This window comes from Dictyostelium discoideum (assembly GCF_000004695.1).
Source record: "Dictyostelium discoideum AX4 chromosome 6 chromosome, whole genome shotgun sequence".
In the NCBI taxonomy this organism is placed as follows: Eukaryota; Evosea; class Eumycetozoa; order Dictyosteliales; family Dictyosteliaceae; genus Dictyostelium; species Dictyostelium discoideum.
In genome coordinates, this window is record NC_007092.3 from 2,254,207 (window position 1) to 2,273,860 (window position 19,654).

Genomic DNA, 19,654 nt, shown 5'->3' on the forward strand with positions numbered 1-19,654 from the left:
CACCAACTTGTTTTTTTACAATATATTATTTCATCTTTAAAGTTTTAATAAAAATAAATATATAAATATTTTTTTTTAAAAAATTGAATAAAATAATAATTTATTCAGAAAAAAAAAAAAAAAAAAAAGGGAATAATAAATAAAAAATCAAATATGGATTCAAAAAATAAGGGTAGGAATGAAGTAAGCACAAATGGTAAAACTTCACCACCTCAATCAACTACTCCAACTACTACCACCACCACCACTACAACAACATCATCATCATCATCCTCAGTGGGAAATAAAAGAAACGAAAGTCCAACAATTTCATCCAGTGGAAATCAGTCACCAAAATCAATGGAAAATGATAATGAAAATGAGGAAGATGAAGTTATGGAAGAGGAAGAAGTGGATGATAATGAAGAGAATGGTAATGATGAGGATGCACCACACCCATTCTTTGATGATGATCAAGTGGACGACGATGAGGATCTTAACGATCCAACCATTCAAAATGGTATCAATAGAAAAGATGAAACAGAGGAAGCAAGAAATGAGAGATTAGAATCAATTAGATTGGAAAAAGAGAGATTAAAACAAATTAGAGAACAACAACGTAAACAATTACAAGAACTTGAAAAGAATCAAAGACAACAATTACAAGAGGATAAAGAGAAATCTGCAAATGCAAGATTAAAATATTTATTGGAAAGAACTGAAATCTTTACACATTTCGTTTCAAATAGTAATAATAATAATAATACAAAAAAAACAAAAACAAAATCACCAGTTTTATCATCGTCATCAGCATCATCATCAAATAACAATAACAATAACAATAACAATGGTTCAATAGTTTCAAGTACCCCAACAAAAAGAGGTCATATAACAGAAGAAGCGGAAGATGAAGCTATTATGAATGAAACAATGGAAGAAGAAGAACCACATTCTTTTAACTTTTTTACATCAAGTCCACCATGTATGTTACACACACAATAATAATTCATACCATATAAATTTTTATTATTAATCTTTTTAAAATTTTTTTTTTTTTTTTAAATTATAGATATTAAGTCAGGTACAATGAGAGATTATCAAGTTTATGGTTTAAATTGGCTAATTCAATTATATGAAAGAGGTATTAATGGTATTTTAGCGGATGAAATGGGTTTAGGTAAAACATTACAAACAATTTCACTTTTGGGTTATTTATCTGAATATAAAGGTATTAGAGGTCCACATTTAATTATTGCACCAAAATCAACACTTTCAGGTTGGGCAAAAGAATTTACAAGATGGTGTCCATTTTTACGTGTCGTTAGATTTCATGGTAGTAAAGAAGAAAGAGTAAATAGTTTAAATTATATAGATATTGTTAAATAATCAATAGAGAGATATATATACTAAATTACTTTTATTATTATAAATATTTAAACATAAATATATATAGGAAGATATTAAAAAGAATCAATTAATTTTTAAGAAATTTGATGTTTGTATAACTACATATGAAGTTGCTATTAGAGAGAAATCAACATTTAAAAAGTTTAGTTGGAGATATATTATTATTGATGAAGCACATCGTATTAAAAATGAAAATTCAGTACTTTCAAAAGGTGTTAGAATGTTTAATAGTCAATTTAGATTATTAATTACTGGTACTCCATTACAAGTAAGTATAAATATATATATAAATATATTTATAATAAATAATTAACTTTTATTATTATTATTATTATTATTTATTATTATTATTATTATTATTATTATTATTATTATTATTATTATTATTATTATTATTATTATTATTATTATTATTATTTTTATTATTATTATTTATTAAGAATAATTTACATGAATTATGGTCATTATTAAACTTTTTATTACCAGATGTTTTTTCATCATCAGATGATTTTGATAAATGGTTTGATTTAGCAAATAATACAGAGAATCAACAAGAGGTTATTGATAAATTACATAAAGTTTTAAGACCATTTTTATTAAGAAGAATTAAAACTGAAGTAGAGAAATCATTACCACCAAAGAAAGAGATTAAATTATTTGTTGGTTTATCAACGATGCAAAAAGAATGGTATAAAAGATTACTTTCAAAGGATTTGGATGCAGTTGTTGTTGGAGCAAAAGGTAATACAGGTCGTGTTAGATTATTGAATATTTGTATGCAATTAAGAAAGGCATGTAATCATCCTTACCTTTTCGATGGTGCAGAGGAAGAACCATACACAACCGGTGAACATTTAATTGACAATAGTGGAAAGATGGCATTATTGGATAAACTATTGAAAAAGTTGAAAGAAAGAGGATCAAGAGTTTTAATCTTTTCACAAATGTCGCGTATGTTGGATATTTTGGAGGATTATATGTTGTATCGTGGTTATAAGTATGCAAGAATCGATGGTTCTACCGAATCGATCGTTAGAGAGAATTCAATTGAAAATTACAATAAACCAGGTTCAGACTTATTTGCATTCCTTTTAACCACCAGAGCCGGTGGTCTTGGTATCACTTTGAATACAGCCGATATCGTTATCTTGTTTGATAGTGATTGGAACCCACAAATGGATCTTCAAGCACAAGATCGTGCCCATCGTATTGGTCAAACTAAACCAGTGACAGTCTACCGTTTTGTGACAGAGAATTCAATGGAGGAGAAAATGGTAGAGAAAGCAGAAATGAAACTTCAATTGGATGCATTGGTAATTCAACAAGGTCGTCTCGTTGAGGCAAATAAAAATGCAAAACCTGAAGAACTCTTGGCAATGCTTAGATTTGGTGCTGATGATATCTTTAAGAGTAAATCATCAACCATCACCGACGAGGATATCGATTCCATTCTCAAGAAAGGTGAAGAGAAAACTGAACAACTCAATAGCAAAGTTAAGGATTTAGCCTCCAATCCATTGAAATTCCAATCCGATGGTAATCTATACATGTTTGATGGCGTAAACTATAAGAATTCTCATTCCAGTGCAGGCTATTGGGCAGAGACATTGAAACGTGAGAGAAAAACAGTCGCAGGTACAGTGGCAGCCGATGAAGAAATCGCTCCTGCAAAACCAGTGGTAAAGAGAGAAAGACGTTTCAATAAACCAAAGCAGACACCAATCTATGATTTCCAATTCTATCCACCAAGATTAACTCAACTCTATGAGAAAGAGAATGAAGCCTACAATAAAAAGGTGGAATGGTACGACCAAAAAGATAAAGGTGAACTTCCAGAGGAAGAGGAGGAACCAGACTTTGGTGATCTATCAAAGGAGGAACAAGATCTCAAAGAAAGATTAATTAAAACCGGTGGTTTTGGTGATTGGTCAAAAACTGATTTCCGTACTTTTATTCGTGGTTGTGAATTGTATGGTCGTAAGGCTTATCAAAGTATCGCTGAAGAGGTTCAAACTAAAACTGAAAAAGAGGTTCAACAATATTCTCAAGCATTTTGGAAAAAACACTCTGAGGTTGCCGATCATGAGAAATTGGTTGCACGTATTGAAAAGGGTGAAGAGAGAATCATGAAATATAAAGAAACTCAAGACTCTTTAAATTATAAGATCAACAAATATAAAAATCCTTGGATTGAATTAAAGATTCAATATGGTTTGAAAAAGAATAAAAACTATAACGACGAGGAGGATATATTTTTGGTTTGTATGTGCCATCGTTTGGGTTATGGTGCCTTTGAAGAATTGAAAGAGGAAATTAGAAAATCACCACAATTCCGTTTCGATTGGTTCATTCAAACTCGTACTTGTCAAGAATTGAAAGCTCGTGTCGATCAATTACTAAAATATATAATCAAAGAACATCAAGAGGAAGTGGAAGCTGCAAAAGAAGCAGAGAAAAGAAAGAAAGAAAAAGAGAAATTAAAATTGGCAGCCTCTGGTGTCACCGCCTCTAAAGCAAAGACTGAATCTCCAAATAAAACACTTGGTAAGAGAAAAGATGCTCCACCATCAAAACCTCCTGCTAAACCATCTAAAGCTTCTGCTAAATCAAAACCTGCTCCAAAATCAAAGACTTCCACAACTACAAAACCTACTACTACAAATGGTAGAGGTAAAAAGAAACCTGTTGAAGAAGAAGAACCAATGGAAGAGGAAGAGGAAGAAGAAGAAGAGGTTGAAGAGGAAGAGGAAGAAGAAGAAGTTAAAGTTCCACTCAAAAAGAGACAAGTTAAATAAAAAAAAAAAAAAAAAAAATTAAATAAAAAAAAATAAATACAATCTTAAAAATTCAAACAAAACAATGTATCATTTTTCGTTTATAATTGTTTAAAGGGTTAAGTTTTGTTGTTTTTTTGTTTTTAGCAGGAATTGTTTAGTTTTTTAAGTCGGAAAGCAAAAAATTCTTTGGAGCCAAATAATTAAAAAAAGGTTAAAAATCGATATTAAAATTTTTTTTTCAACATGTTTCGATAGCTCAGTGGAAGAGCAAGCGACTGCAAATCGTTAGGTCGCCAGTTCAATCCTGGTTCGGAACTTTCTTTTTGGGGAAATCAATCTTGTTATTGTTTCATATTAAAAAGTTTTCTTTTTGAAATTTTAATATGTTATTAGATTCTTTTTTAAAATTTTGGTTTGTTAGTTTGTTTGAAATCTTCCCCAATCTCATAGGAATAATAGCACACCAATTATGGAAGATAATCTGTCACAAATTGTTCAACACTGATGAAAGCAAACCAGAGCCAAAATTCGAACAAAAGGTCATAGAAACAGAATTACTAAATCTCATCGAAACTGAAAAATTCATCACACTAAAGAAAATCAAACACGACGAAGCAATACTAAAAAATACAAATCAAGATCTTCACAAATACAAATTCAACAAAGCCTGGCAAACCCCAGCAGCTCCGAACCCTCTTCCAATTTAAGTAGTAGTAAAAAAAAAAAAAAAAAAAAAAAAAAAAAAAAAAAAAAAAAAAAAAAAAAATATAATATAGTTTAAAAAATTTAATACAATTGAATAATAAAAATAAAACCGTTTAACAAACACCGCCGAAAAGACACAAGGACATTCCTTGAAGGTCTGATCACAGGTAAAAAAAAAAAAAAAAAAGTTTGTTAGTTTGTGAGATATTTATTTTTATTAAATTTTTAATTTCCACCTCTTAATACAAAATGGAGTGTGGATTCTTTTTGAATGTTATAATCTGATAAAGTACTACCTTCCTCTAATTGTTTACCAGCAAAAATAAATCTATGTTGATCTGGTGGAATACCTTCTTTATTTTAATCTTACTATTAAATGGACTGTGGATTCCATTCGAATGTTATAATATAATAAAGTATGAACATCCTCTAATTGTTTACCTGCAAAAATTAAAATTTGTTGATCTGGTGGAATACCTTCTTTTTCTTGAATTCTAGATTTAACCTTTTCAATAGTATCTGAATTTTTAACTTGTAATTCGAAAGTTTTACCAACTAATGAAACATAAATATACATGTTGCTGTTGTTATTTTTATAATAATAATAATAATAATTAAAGTGTTTTATAAAATAATTTGTTGGTTTGGTTTAATTGAAAATAAAAAAAAAAAAAAACCTTTTAATTTTATAAATAAAAATTTATCTCCATTGTTATTACTACTCTTGCAAGAGACATTCAAAAAAAAAAAAAAAATCTTAAATTTGTAAGCATGACTCATAATTAAAAAAAAAAAACAAATTTCTCCAATTTTCCAAATTTATTGAGGGAACTCTAAAAAAAAAAAAAGGCAAAATTTAATAAATTGGGTACCTCGACAAAAAAAAAATATAAAATTAAAAGTAATCATTTATTATTTAATTAATGTAAATGACCTAATAATGATTATAATCAATCACTTTTTCTAAATAAAATTTTTTTATTATCACTTGTTGAAAAGAGATTACAAAAAAAAAAAAAAAAAAAAAAATTAAAAAAAAAAAAGAAAAATTATTTACTTAACCACGATAAAAAAAATAAAATAAAAATTAAACCAAACTAAATCAAATCAAATCAAATCAAATCAAATCAAATCAAATCAAATCAAATCAAATCAAATCAAATCAAATCGAATCTAATCAAATTAAATTAAACAAAATCAAAAAAAAAAAAAAAAAAAAAAAATTAATTATATAAAAAAATAAAATTGTATAAAAACAAACTATACTTACTGAACCTACAAATTTTTATTAATCATAGAAAGAAATTTTTATGTTATCAAATATCATTATTTTTTTTTTTTTTTTTATTTTTTTTTTTTTAATATGAATTTGTAATTTTATTAAAATGTTATTTTAAAAAATGTGGTTGCTAAATTAATTGAAACTTTTTTAATATAAAAACTTATTGTGTTTTTTTGTGTTTATTTGATTTTTTTGTTTTTATTTTTTTTCTCACCTAAATAAAAAAAAAATAAAAAATAAAATAAAAAATTAATGAAAAAGGTCGAACACCGGTTGTAGGTTTTGTTGCATCTGTAAAATCAATTATTTATTCTTATAATCAATTATTCATTCACAATCACCGGCCTCATCAAATTCATTTACATGACCCCATTAGATTTCAATTTGTTTAATCAGATTATTTAGATATGTACATATCACAAAAAGGAATTCCAAAGGTGTATAACAAATCACCAGTACATCAATTATCTACATTACTATCATTTTTATAAACATTTTACCATTTACTCCCTTATTTCTGTGATATAGAATTTAGGTTACAATCAATTACGATAATCCATCATTATGAATTATAATTCCACGTCTATATTTAAATTTTAATTTTTTAATATGAATTTGGATTCTTTTTTTTTTAAATTTTGGTTAGTTGGTTTGTAAGATTAAAAGGAAATTAATAAACTAGAAGATGTTTAGTTTTATTTAATTTTTTAATTTCCTCCTCTTAATCTAAGTGATAAATTGATTGTGGAACCCGGTTGAATTTTTAATTCTCCTAAAGTACGACCATTCTCTAATTTTTTACCTAAGAAAGATAATGTTTGTTGATCAATTGGAACACCTTCTCTTCCTTCAATTACAGCTTTAACCCTTTCAATAGTATCTGTTTCTTTAAATTCGTATGAGACGGCGGAATTACCAACTTTTTTAACAAAAATTTGCATGCTGTTGTCGTTTCAATAATTATAATAAAAATAATAATTATAATTATAAAAATAAAAATTATAAAAATAATAATAATAATAAAAATAATAATAATAATAATAACAATAATAATAAGGTTTTATTTATTATTTATTATTTATCATTACCATTGAAAATAATTATAAACCTTTTTCTATTTTTTTTTTTTTTTAAAATTTTTTAAAAAATTACTAAAAAGAGTTAATTTCATTTTTTTAATTTTTAGTCATTATTATGTGAAAAATAATTTTTATTTTTTATTTTTGTGGGATAATAATAAAATTTTTTAAATTAACTTTATCAATAGGCATGATTCATAATTTTTTGTGGTGTTGGAATTAAAAAAAAATAAAATGCGAGCGATTACTTTTTGAGGTTTTAAAAAAAAAGTTGCAAACAACTAACCATTGCCTCATAAATTACTTTTCACCGTTTTAATTCAAAAATTATAATATCTGCAAGATCAACCTAAAAATTTCTAACAAAATAAAAAATTGGAAATTTTTAAAATATTTAACTCCATTATTTCAGTGATAGAGAGTTTAGGTTACAATAAATATTATTCATCATGAATAATATACCGCGTTTAATAATTCTTCATCTGTATTTGATTGTAACCTAAACCCTCTACCCCACTTACAAGTATATCTAACTTTTAAAATAGAAATTAATTAAAAATTAAATAATTAATTAATTGAAAAAAGAGTATCAAGTTAAAGACACTCTATCCGCTACGAATAAAATAAATTTTAAAAATAAAAAAAAAAAATATTATTTTTGAATTATTTTTATATTTTTTTTATATAATTTTTATATTAATAGATAAATAACCTTTTCTTAAACAAAATTTCACTACAACTATATGGCCAATGATATCTGGTAAAAGAAAAATTTTTTTTTTTTTTTTTAAAAATTTTAATTCAAAAATTAATTTTCTGTATAGATTATTTTAAAATACAAGTTTTCAATTAAATAGCAACATATCTATTAATAACTTTGGTGATGAGGTTAAATTTTAAAATTTTATTTTTTAATATGAATTTGGATCCTTTTTTTTAAAATTTTATTTTGTTTGTAAGATTAAAAGGAAAATAATAAACAAGAAGATGTTTAGTTTTATTAAATTTTTTATATAAAACATCTTAATTTGGATTTTAAACTGACTGTGGAATCTGGATAAATTTTATATTAGTCTAAAGTACGACCATATTTGTTGATCTGTTGGAGTACCTTCTTTTGTTGAATTTTAGCTTTAACCTTTTCAATAGTATCTGTTTCAGTAACTTGGTATGTGCTGGTTTGTATACCAACTATCTGGACAAAAAGTTTCATGTTGCTGTTGTTGTTTTAAAATTATAATTATAGGTTTTTATAAAAATAAAAAATAATTTGAAAAAAAAATAAAAAATTGGAAATTTCAAAAATATAATTTAAATACCTTATTTCAGTGATTGGATGTTTAAGTTACAGGTGATGAATTAAATACCTCATTTAATAATTAGTCATCTGTATTTGATTATAACCCTATGAACATTGGAAAGAGTGCATTCATTAATTCAAGTTAAAGACACTCTGTTCACTATGAATAAAATAAGTATTAAAATAAAAAATAAAAAATTAAAATTAAAAAAATTATTAATTGAGCTCAATTCGAATAATAATTAAGATACTATAGTAATATTTAATAACTTTTTTTTTTTTTTTTTTAATATTATTTGCAAACCCAAAAAAAAAAAAAAAAAAAAAAAAAAAATAAATAAATAAACTCATTTTATAAACAATATTGACTTTTGGTGTCCATAAAATAACTGGAAAGATTTAAAAAAAATTAAAAATGTGGAATGAGATCAATCTATTACTATATTTAAAATTAAAAAATTAAATTGGAATTGTGCGATAAAAAATACCCTCTAAAATAATTTTTTTTTTTTTTTTTTTTTTTTTTTTTTTTTTTTTTTTATATCATTTACATTAATTAAACAATCTTTATTTAGGTTATTTTTAAAAGTAAATTCAAACTATTAATAAAAAGATAAAATCGGATTTCGATAATTTTAATTTTATAAATATATTTTTTAGTATTGTTTTTTTTTTTTTAAGTTATTTTATATTATTTACAACTAACATTTTTTTTTTTTTTTAAGTTATTTTATATTATTTTATATTATTTTTATATTATTTTTATATTATTTTTATATTATTTTTATATTAATAGATAAATCACCTTTTCTTAAACAAAATTTCACTACAATTATATGGCTAATGATATAAATCTAATCAAAGAAATTTTTTTTTTTTTTTTTTTTTTAAAAAATAATAGTTTTCGTTTTAAATTAAAAATTAATTTTCTGTATAGATTATTTTAAAATACAAGTTTTCAATTAAATAACAACACATCTATTACCAAGTTTGTTAAAAAATTACCAAGAAATAAATTAAAAAATATTTGTGGTTATAGTGTGTATGTAAATGCTTAAAAAAAAAAAATAAAGCTAAGGAAAAAAAAAAAAATCTACAAACCACACATATTTTAACACACTCACACACACACGCATACACACTAAAAACTATTTTTACTATTGAAATATATAAAGACATAATCAAAAATAACAACAACTACCATTCAAGATGAATCGTAATTTTTTTTTTTTTAAAAACGTCTTCCACATTTTATATGTTAAGACTATTTAATATATATTTTATTTAATTAATTTTAAAATTTTTAAAATAATGGATTATATTATTGTTATTTAAAGGAAAAAAATAAATAAATAAATAAAAATAATAGTTAAAAATAAAAAACAAATAATAAAGTAATAATAAAAAAAAAAAAAAAGGTTATTTTATTTTAAACAATTCGATTGAATAAAATCAATTTTCCTTAAAAAAAAAAATAAAAATAAAAAAATAAAAAAAAGAATTAAATTTTATAGAATCCTATAAAAATTTTGTAATATTATTATTTATTTTTTAATTTATTTATTTAATTATTTATTTTTTTTCTTATTTTTAAAAAAACTAAAAAATAAATAAAAAAAAAAAAAATAATTGAATAAAAAAAAAAAAAAAAAAAAAAAAAAAAAAAAAAATGGGAAATATAAATAAAAAATTATTTTACTTTTTAATTCAATTAATAACAATTCTAATTGTTTTATCAGATGGTAAATATTTAAATTATATTTTTAATATTTTATATGATTTTTTTATTAACTATTATTTTTTAAAAAGATTCATATAATAGTTTATTACCACTTGAAAAGGATATAGCAGTTATAATTAGGGATTTATCACCACAAACCAATCCAGATTTTGAAATTGATAATCCAAATCGTGTTATAAAAGGGTTAGTTAAGGATCAATTGAATGAAGAAGATCGTAGTCCAATTTATTGTTGTGGAGATGATCATGCACCAAATATCGATAGAAATAGATTTGTAATACATAATCAAAGTACATTTTATAGTTGGTTTCATAATCAAAAGGATGTTAATATTGTAATTTCCAAATCATTAGTATTCACTAGAAATGTTACATCTGATGATCCAAGAATTTACTCTTATGAAAGTGATAATTTCTTTCCAATTGATAAGATGGGTTTTGAAGCAGATTCATACAATGGACCAATAAAAAAGAATCAATGGAAGGATAGATGGGGATTTCCAAGAAATTTCCATTTCTGCTTAGAGTTACATGCTTCATTTTTCTATATTGGTGGTGAATTATTCAGTTTCAAAGGTGATGATGATGTTTGGGTATTCATTGATAATCGTTTGGTATTGGATTTGGGTGCACCACATGATGTGTCTGGTCAAAATGGTCAAGGATCTGTATATTTGGATAATTTAGGTTTAGAGAAGAGTAAGAGTTACAATTTCGATTTCTTCTATTGTGAGCGTCATACAACCGATTCTCATATTATGGTTGAGACAAGTATAGATTTCAAATGTAAATACTATGACTATTGTGGTGTTTGTGAAGGTATGGGTAAATGTTGTAATCCTTCAGAGTGTTATGGTAGTTTGCCTGCATGTGGCCATTTCGAATGTCCAGGTTTAACTGATATCGCTCCAAATGTTGATTGGCGTTATCATTGTAAAGTTGTAGTTCCAAATTGTTCCCTCTCTGATACATTCTGTGTTAAACATCAATGTGACCCTGATAGTAAACAATGTGTACCATCCACTGATTATCAACCATGTCAAGGTAAATCCAATAGTTCTTGTATCGAAGCCCGTTGTGATGATAAAATGGGTGGTTGTTACTTAAAGAGTAAACCAAAGGATCAATCTAAAAATGATACAACTTGTTATCGTGAAACTTGTAATGAAGATACTAGCACTTGGGAGTATAAAGCACTTTGTGAAGATGATTCTGATAAATGTATTTCAAAGAAATGTATTCCAAATTCTGGTTGCTCCAGTAGCGTTGTTGATTGTAATGATAACAATCATTGTACCATCGATAGTTGTTCAAAGGATACTGGTTGCATTCATGACCCAATTGAAAATTGTGTACCATGTGTTGAAGGCAATAAATGTTCAGAATCCAGTGATAAATGTCAACAATTGGAATGTAATCCATACAATAGTACAACGGAATGTATTGATCGTACTAAAAAGAATTGTGATGATTCAAATGCTTGTACTATTGATACTTGTAATGGTGAAAGTGGTGAATGTGAAAATACTCCAAAACAATGTCTTGCTAAAAATAAATGCTCCACTGCACGTTGTAACTCTAAAACAGGCCAATGTGATAATATCTATCATTGTGATGATGGTATACTTTGTACTCTCGATAAATGTTCAGAAAATGGTACTTGCTATTATGAAGCAAATCCATGTGATGATGGTGATCAATGTACAATTGACATTTGTTTGAATACTCTAACTGAAACTGGTGGTTGCTCTCACAGTGCTCGTGTTTGTGAACCAAAAAATTCATGTTTTACAAGTCATTGTGATAAAAAGTTGGGTTGTGTTCAAACTCCAATTGAATGCCCAGTTGAAGCTTTCTGTTTAATTAGTTTCTGTGATAATTCAACAAAGAAATGTATGACCGCTGATAGACCATGTATTCCTGATGATCCACGTTGTCAATATGGTGTTTGTGATAACGATACCAAAGCTTGTATTTTTAAAGACTATGATCCATTACCATTTAAATGTCAATCTGCTGCTGTTAAAGCTGCCGTTGGTGTTGGTGCTGGTGCTGCAGCTGGTATTGCCATTGGTGGTGCAATTGCATTAGGTCTTGCTGCTTTTGGTGGTAAACGTGGTTATGATGCTTGGAAATCCTCAAGAGATAATCAAATCCAAACTTCTTCTGAAAATCCATTATATAATCCAAATCCAAATCAAGGTGATAATCCACTTTATGCTGCTAATAATTCTTGATAAAGAAAAAAAAAAAAAAAAAAAAAAAAAAAAATATTATTTGTTTTTTTTTTTTAAAAAAAAAATCATTTCATTTTAAAGATATATATATTTATGTAAAAAAAATAAAAATAAAAATAAAACTTTTTAAAAAAAAAAAAAAAAAAAAAAAAAAAAAAAAGAGAAATTGCTCTATTTTAAAATTTAATTTTTATTTTATTTTATTTTAATATTTATTTTAGATTTAAAACAAATTTATAAATAATATTTTTATATTTGATAATCGTTTAGGTTTAAAATAAAGTTTTAAAATAATATTTTTTTTATTTTTTTTTATTTTTTTTTGCCTCCAACTGATAATAAAATTCATACTTTTTTTTTTTCATTTTCTTTTCATTTTTTTTTTTTTTTTTTTTTTTTTTTCATTTCTCAAAAATTTGTAAAACTAAATATATTTGTATTTTGTATTTATATATGTATATTTAAAAAAAAAAAAAAGGGGAAAGATATAAGAAAGAATGGAACAAAACATTTTAAATAGTATTTTAGATAAATTTGGAGATGGTGATCAAGAGAGATCAGATATTAGACATAATGATAGTGGTGATGAAAATGATAATCATAGTGACCATGAAGGAAATCATGGTAATAATGAATGTTGTGAAGGAAATGAAGATGGTGATAAAGAATATGAAGTTGATGTTGAAGATATGACAGATGAACAATACGCTCAATTCATTCAAGAACAACAAGAACCAAAGATCAAATCTGGTGGTAATACAGGTGTAAAAGGTGTTTTATCAGATTATGCAGAACATCGTGAAAAACAAAAACAAAAATATTTACAAAAGAAATATGAAACTCAAAAAATGCTTGAAAAAATGTGTTTCACAACTAGAGATCAACCACCACCAACTGAAGAAGAGAATCAATTGGATAGTGATGATGATGATTTAGAAAGAATTCGTAAAGCTCGTATGGAACAATGGAAATCAAAACAACAAATTACTTCAGATGTTAAAAAACCAGAAAAAAAAGTATTTGGTTATTTCAAACAAATCGACTCCTCTCAATATATTCATGAAATTGATAATGAACCACCAAATGTTTTCGTTATAATTCATTTATTTCAAAATGTAATAAAATAATAATAATAATAATAATAATAATAATAATAATAATAATAATAATAATAATAATAATAATAATAATAATAATAATAATAATAATAATAATAATATTATTATTATTAAATATATATAATAATTTTAAAAATACTAACATTAATAAAATAATAAAAAAAAACAGTATATACCAGAATGTGTATTATTAAATCAACAATTAGGTCAATTAGCAGTTAAATATAGATATATCAAATTTTTAAAGATTTTAAGTAAAGAAGCTAAAGAAAACTATCATGATGAAGCATTACCAAGTTTGTTAGTTTATATTGGTGGAAAATTATTAGTATCTTTTGTTCCACTCACTGAAGAACTAGGTAGAAATTTCGATCAAGAAGATTTAGAATTGTTATTATCAAGTTATGATATCATTCCAAATCCAATGAAAGCAAAAAATTCAAATTGGGAAACTTCATTATCAAGAAAAAGACCAGAGTCCGATGATGATAATGACGATTAAAGAATCTTTTTTTTTTTTTTTGTTTTTTTTTTTTTTTTTCAATAATAAAATTTATTTATTCCAAACAAAAATATTTTTAATATTATTTTAATTGTATATTCATATCTAAACTACATTAATTAAAATTTATCTTAACAAAAAAAAAAAATAAAAATAATAAAAAAAAAAAAAAACGAAAAAAATACTCTAACTTGAAAACTGAGTCCCATAATTTAATTTTAAAAAATGAACAAAATAAAAGAAAGTTTTTTTTATTTTGAAAAGTTATGACCAAACTCTTAGGATCATTTCTAGAGTATCGTCTATTAAAATTATTCATCAATAATTTTTCCTCTTTCACAGCTAGGATGATGATACACACTCACTATACGAAAGCGTGAAACCGTTATTATCAAATGATTCGTTTATTTGTTATTAACATTGATGACCGTCTAATTCAGGGATGAATTGGTTGTATGGTGGGATTCGTACTGGCTCTTATTTTTAATTAATTTAAAGAAAAACAAATATGTAGTTATTAATAATTTTTATGCTTTAAATGAAATGTAGTTATTAATAATTTCATAGAAAGCAAAATAATATATTTAAAAAAAAAAAAATCTATTTTATTAAAAAAAAAAAATCTATTTTATTAAAAAAAAAAAATATCATCTTTTTCTCAATTTTTATTTTTATTTTTTTACTTTTTTTAATTTGATTCTTTTTAATTATTAATTAATTTTACACTACAAAATGTCAGAAGGAGATTGTAGGTTTATTTAGTTAATAAATAAAAAAAAAAAAAAAAAAAAAAAAAAATCAAGTGTTTCTAATTTCATTTTTAAAAGTAGGTTTTGCATCTTTAGGATTAAATGAACAACTAATAAATAATATAAAACGATATGGAATTACAAAATTAACACCTTTTCAAATGGAGGTAATAAAAGAAATTAAAGAAAACAGTAATGTTATTGTTGATTCAATTGAGGGCACAGGTAGGACAATAAGCTTAATTATTGGTACATTAGATAAGATTGATGAAACAAAACAACAACAAGAACAAGAACAACAAGAACGACAACAAACAGATCAACAATTTTCATTTCCTCAAATTTTAATGATCTTACCAACAAAAGAGTTATCACAAACAACAAAAGTTATTTATTCATCTTTAGGAGGTGGTGAGAATAATAATAATGACTTTAAAGTACTATCATGTATTGGTGGTGTAAAAATATCAATGGATATTGAAATTTTAAAAAAAGGTAATACTCAGATTTTATTAGGTACACCAGGAAGAATATCTGACCTATTTTCAAGAAAAAGGTTCGATACAGATAATATTAAAATATTGGTTTTCGATGAACTTGATGAAATCCTTTCAAGAGGTTTTGAATGTCAATTGGAAGATATTATTAAACCTCTAAATAATAACAATAATTTGCAAATTATTGTTTCAACATCAGGAATTAACGAATTAACTTCAAATTTTATAAATACTTTTATAAAGATTCCAAAGATCATTAAATCACAACAAGAACCATATAAATTTTAGTTTACTTTTTTTTTTTTTTTAAAAAAATAAAAAACACATTAAATATATTTTTTTTTTAATTTATTTATTGGTTTATTTGATATTAAATGTTTTCAAACTATTTATGGATATATTTTAATTTATTGTTTTGTTTGGTTAATTTGATTTCGAATATTATTTAATTGATCATTGGTATTTTCCATACTCTTTATTAAAGATCTTGACAATATATCCATGATACGTGCTTTTTTATTTTCAATTTCTAATAATTCTTTCATAAATTGTGTATATTTTTGAAATTGTCTCTTATTGAAACTCAATTGTTCCTCCAAAATTTCATTCATAGTTACTAATTGTCTATTTTTATTATTAGCTTGGTTATCTAATAAATTATCTAAATTTAAAATCTTGATGTCGTTGCTATTTAAAAAATATAAAAGATAACTTTTATTTGAGTCAGATGACATAAATTGTAAAATAAAATTTTAAAAAAAAAAAAAGTTCTTTCTTTTTTAAAAGAATTTCTTTTTTTTTTAATAATAGTAATTTATATCTGTAATCCATTTTTAATAAAATCTTTATATCTATATTATTTTTTATTCTTTATTTATTTTTTATTTTTTTTTATTTTTTTTTTATTTTTTTTTTAAACAACAATTTAATTTTATTTATTTTAAAAAAAATAAAAAAAAAAAAAAAACCCAATCCTTGAGGGGGTAACCATTTTTTTATTTTCATATCATTTTGTGTATTTTTGAGTGTTCATTTTATCAACTAAATAAAAATTAAATAATTTAAAAAAATATAAAAAAAAAATTGAAAATAAAATTTTTTTTTTTTTTTTTTTTTTTTTTTTTTTTTTTCATATCCAACAATTTTAAAAAAAAACAGAGTCCCATAATTAAATATTAAAAAATGAACAAAATAAAAGAAAGTTTTTTTTATTTTGAAAAGTTATGACCAAACTCTTAGGATCATTTCTAGAGTATCGTCTATTAAAATTATTCATCAATAATTTTTCCTCTTTCACAGCTAGGATGATGATACACACTCACTATACGAAAGCGTGAAACCGTTATTATCAAATGATTCATTTATTTGTTATTAACATTGATGACCGTCTAATTCAGGGATGAATTGGTTGTATGGTGGGATTCGTACTGGCTCTTATTTTTAATTAAATGAAAAAAAATCAAATATTTAACCCAATTCATAAAGTCCATATATTAAATTTTCAAAATTTTTTTTTTTTAAAATTTTTTTTTTTTTAAAATTGTTTTTTTAAAATAGAAAATGAATATATAATTAAAGAGGATGAAAATATCTATTAGATATTATTATTTTTTATTTTTTTTTAATCTTTATATTGAATTTCGATTGGATGAGCTTCAGTATTAAAAACATATTTATCTAATGGAACTAAAGATGATGGTTGGAAAGTTAAATAAAGGTATTTTAGTGTTTCAGCCAAAAAGAAACTTTGTTGAAAATCTTGAAATGCCCAACTATTTGACACATCGTTAAGACCAACATAACCATGTTCAGTTTTACAAACGTCAACGATTGCTTGAAATATTTTCCAAGCCATTTCTTGATATTCTGTATTACCAGTTAAACGATATGCAACAAAGATTGATTCGATTGTTTCAGGACGTAAAATATACGAACTATCAGCTTTATAACCATTGAATCTAATATCACCAGAGTCTGGTTCAATGTAGGCTATTTCTGGTCCAAGACCAGTTGGAGTGATATCATAGGTTTTAGCACAAGTTCTAGTTACCTTTTCACCAACCTCCATATAGAGAGCACTCTTTTCATCATCGCCAGTGATATTTGAAGCAGCGGCCAACATAAACATACCACCAGCAAAACAAGTAAGATGTTCTTGAGTGTTTGAAACCGAGCCTCCATCTAAATTGGTAATGAAACCATCACCTTTTTTACTTACTTTGTAGAGATGTTCAATGATTGCATCGGCAGAAAGTTGGAAAAGTTCACTATATCTCTCTTCAATACCATCTTGATAGATCCACATTTTCAAGAGATATTCATAGAACGAATCACCCATGGCACCAACGGATATTTTATTATTACAGAATCCTTTGCCATCTTGTGTGATAAAAGTTGGATATAAACCTGGAATCGAAGGTTTCATTGATGCCAATGCATCAACGATTTTGTCAGAGTATTCCTTGTATTTTGGATCACCAGTTATTCTAGAGAGTTCATTAAGTTCTAAAAGCATTGAAGCTGGTTCACAAAGGATAATACAATCACCAGCCCATCTTTGATAAGAAACTTTATGATCTGTTAATGATACAAAACTTGCAGGGAATGGTGAATGGTCATTGAATGCATATAGAAGCAAATCGGCAATATCTCTTCCTAGATCCAAATATAATTGTTCACCTGTTAAACTGTACATTGTATTATAGTTACCCAAGAATCTAATGGTGGTTTCAAATACTGACACCTTTTTACCAGTGTCTTTTCTATGATTTAATACATTCTCAACCCAGTCTTTTCCTTCTTTATATTCTTTATCCAAACCCATCAAATAGAGTGTATCCAATGAATCTACAATACTTAAACCAAGTCCAAACCAATCGTGACCTCTCTTCTCCACTGGTTTTAATTCATCATAACCCCATGCAAATTCACGATACTTTTCCCAACTAAATTTCATCTCCTCTCTAATCAAAAGTGATCTTTTTTTATTTAAATCTTCATTCTCTTTATAAACTTTATCAATCTTATTGAATGGATTAACCTGTCCTTTTTTAATTCTTGGTAATTTTCTTCTATTTTTATCATATTGTGTACCTTGACCACCACCTTCAATATTTTGATTACCTTGATTTATTTGATTACCTGTATTTTGTAAATTTACATAGGTGGAGGTGGTGGTAGTGGTAGTTTCAACCTTTGGTTGAACACCAACTTTTCTCCATTTTTGTGGTAATGGGTTATCACCTCCTCTATTCATTCCACCATCAAAACTTAAAATGGTAATAAATCCAATTATAAATATTGCTGCAATCATTGCAATAAATAATTCTCTACCTTTTAACAATACCATTTTTTATTTTATTTTTATTTTGTTTTATTTTATTTTATTTATTTATTTTTTATTATTATTATTATGGTAAGACGGTTTTATTTTTATTTTTTTTTTTTTTTTTTTATTAATAATACAAATAAAAATTGTACAATTGTTTCGTTTTTTTTTTTTTTTATTTTTTTTTTTTTTTATTGTCAATGGAAGTAATAAAAAAAAAAAAAAAAAGTGGTTTTAAAGAAATATTAAAAGATAGTTTAAATAAAATATGACACAACAGAAAAAAAATTTTTAAAAAACAATTGATTTTTTTTTTTTTTTTTTTTTTTTTCAAAAGATATTTCATAAAAAATAAAGAAATTAAAAAAAAAAAAAAAAAAAAAAAATTAAAAAAAAATAATTAAAAACAACAGATTGAACAAAAGACGTTGTTCTTTTTTCTAAAAAAGAAAAAAAAAAGAAAAAAGAAAAAATAAAAAAATAAAAAAATAAAAAAAAAAAATAAAAAATTTAATTTCACACATTAATTATTTTTAAAACACAACTTTAATATCTAAATCAAAAATTGGAAATCAAGACAAAAAACAATTAAATCATTTAATTTGGTAATTTTTTCTTTTTAAAAAAACAATTAAATCATTTAGTTTGGTTATTTCCAATTCAAAAAAAATATATATATATAATCTTAGTCAAAAATTGAAAAACATAAAAAAAAAAAAAAAAAAAAAAAAAATACCATTAAATTATTTAATTAGACAATTTCCAATTTAACCGAAAAAAGTAAAGAGAATTAAATCATTTAATTGGACAATTTCCAATTTAACCAAAAAAAAAAATAAAAAAAATAATAATAAATGTATATATATAATTGGAAATTAAATAATAAAATAAAATAAATTTAAAAAATAAAATTATTATACATCTTAGTTTAAAAAAATTATTTTACTATTTTAT

At 24.1% G+C, this 19,654-nt stretch overlaps 10 protein-coding genes and 1 non-coding gene across 11 annotated transcripts; 6 read left to right on the forward strand and 5 right to left on the reverse strand.

Moving 5' to 3' along the window:
* Positions 1-153: 153 nt before the first annotated feature.
* isw (myb domain-containing protein) lies at positions 154-4,181 on the forward strand (the record flags this gene model as incomplete). The annotated part of the gene is made up of 4 exons (XM_629430.1): positions 154-961; positions 1,049-1,329; positions 1,433-1,654; positions 1,827-4,181. 4 exons carry the CDS (start codon positions 154-156, stop codon positions 4,179-4,181), a joined length of 3,666 nt encoding a protein of 1,221 aa, XP_629432.1.
* A 227-nt stretch (positions 4,182-4,408) lies between these two features.
* Positions 4,409-4,480, forward strand: tRNA-Cys-GCA-7. The gene has a single exon. It is a non-coding gene; the product is annotated as a tRNA-Cys (tRNA).
* A 66-nt stretch (positions 4,481-4,546) lies between these two features.
* DDB_G0292938 (hypothetical protein) lies at positions 4,547-4,870 on the forward strand (the record flags this gene model as incomplete). Its single annotated transcript, XM_629431.1, has 1 exon — positions 4,547-4,870. One exon carries the CDS (start codon positions 4,547-4,549, stop codon positions 4,868-4,870), a length of 324 nt encoding a protein of 107 aa, XP_629433.1.
* A 353-nt stretch (positions 4,871-5,223) lies between these two features.
* ubqN (hypothetical protein) lies at positions 5,224-5,445 on the reverse strand (the record flags this gene model as incomplete). Its single annotated transcript, XM_629433.1, has 1 exon — positions 5,224-5,445. The coding sequence occupies one exon, from the start codon at positions 5,443-5,445 to the stop codon at positions 5,224-5,226; it is 222 nt and encodes a 73-aa protein (XP_629435.1).
* A 1,412-nt stretch (positions 5,446-6,857) lies between these two features.
* Positions 6,858-7,091, reverse strand: ubqO (hypothetical protein; the record flags this gene model as incomplete). Its single annotated transcript, XM_629434.1, has 1 exon — positions 6,858-7,091. One exon carries the CDS (start codon positions 7,089-7,091, stop codon positions 6,858-6,860), a length of 234 nt encoding a protein of 77 aa, XP_629436.1.
* Positions 7,092-8,298: 1,207 nt separating this feature from the next.
* Positions 8,299-8,442, reverse strand: DDB_G0292910 (hypothetical protein; the record flags this gene model as incomplete). Its single annotated transcript, XM_629435.1, has 1 exon — positions 8,299-8,442. The coding sequence occupies one exon, from the start codon at positions 8,440-8,442 to the stop codon at positions 8,299-8,301; it is 144 nt and encodes a 47-aa protein (XP_629437.1).
* Positions 8,443-10,198: 1,756 nt separating this feature from the next.
* Positions 10,199-12,506, forward strand: psiN (PA14 domain-containing protein; the record flags this gene model as incomplete). The annotated part of the gene is made up of 2 exons (XM_629436.1): positions 10,199-10,271; positions 10,339-12,506. The coding sequence occupies 2 exons, from the start codon at positions 10,199-10,201 to the stop codon at positions 12,504-12,506; spliced, it is 2,241 nt and encodes a 746-aa protein (XP_629438.1).
* A 497-nt stretch (positions 12,507-13,003) lies between these two features.
* On the forward strand, positions 13,004-14,126 carry phlp1 (phosducin-like protein; the record flags this gene model as incomplete). Its single annotated transcript, XM_629437.1, has 2 exons — positions 13,004-13,621; positions 13,794-14,126. The coding sequence occupies 2 exons, from the start codon at positions 13,004-13,006 to the stop codon at positions 14,124-14,126; spliced, it is 951 nt and encodes a 316-aa protein (XP_629439.1).
* A 732-nt stretch (positions 14,127-14,858) lies between these two features.
* Positions 14,859-15,660, forward strand: DDB_G0292914 (DEAD-box RNA helicase; the record flags this gene model as incomplete). The annotated part of the gene is made up of 2 exons (XM_629438.1): positions 14,859-14,874; positions 14,930-15,660. The coding sequence occupies 2 exons, from the start codon at positions 14,859-14,861 to the stop codon at positions 15,658-15,660; spliced, it is 747 nt and encodes a 248-aa protein (XP_629440.1).
* A 119-nt stretch (positions 15,661-15,779) lies between these two features.
* Positions 15,780-16,106, reverse strand: DDB_G0292916 (hypothetical protein; the record flags this gene model as incomplete). The annotated part of the gene is made up of 1 exon (XM_629439.1): positions 15,780-16,106. One exon carries the CDS (start codon positions 16,104-16,106, stop codon positions 15,780-15,782), a length of 327 nt encoding a protein of 108 aa, XP_629441.1.
* An 887-nt stretch (positions 16,107-16,993) lies between these two features.
* On the reverse strand, positions 16,994-18,721 carry DDB_G0292918 (glycoside hydrolase family 47 protein; the record flags this gene model as incomplete). The annotated part of the gene is made up of 1 exon (XM_629440.1): positions 16,994-18,721. One exon carries the CDS (start codon positions 18,719-18,721, stop codon positions 16,994-16,996), a length of 1,728 nt encoding a protein of 575 aa, XP_629442.1.
* Between the last annotated feature and the right edge of the window lie 933 nt (positions 18,722-19,654).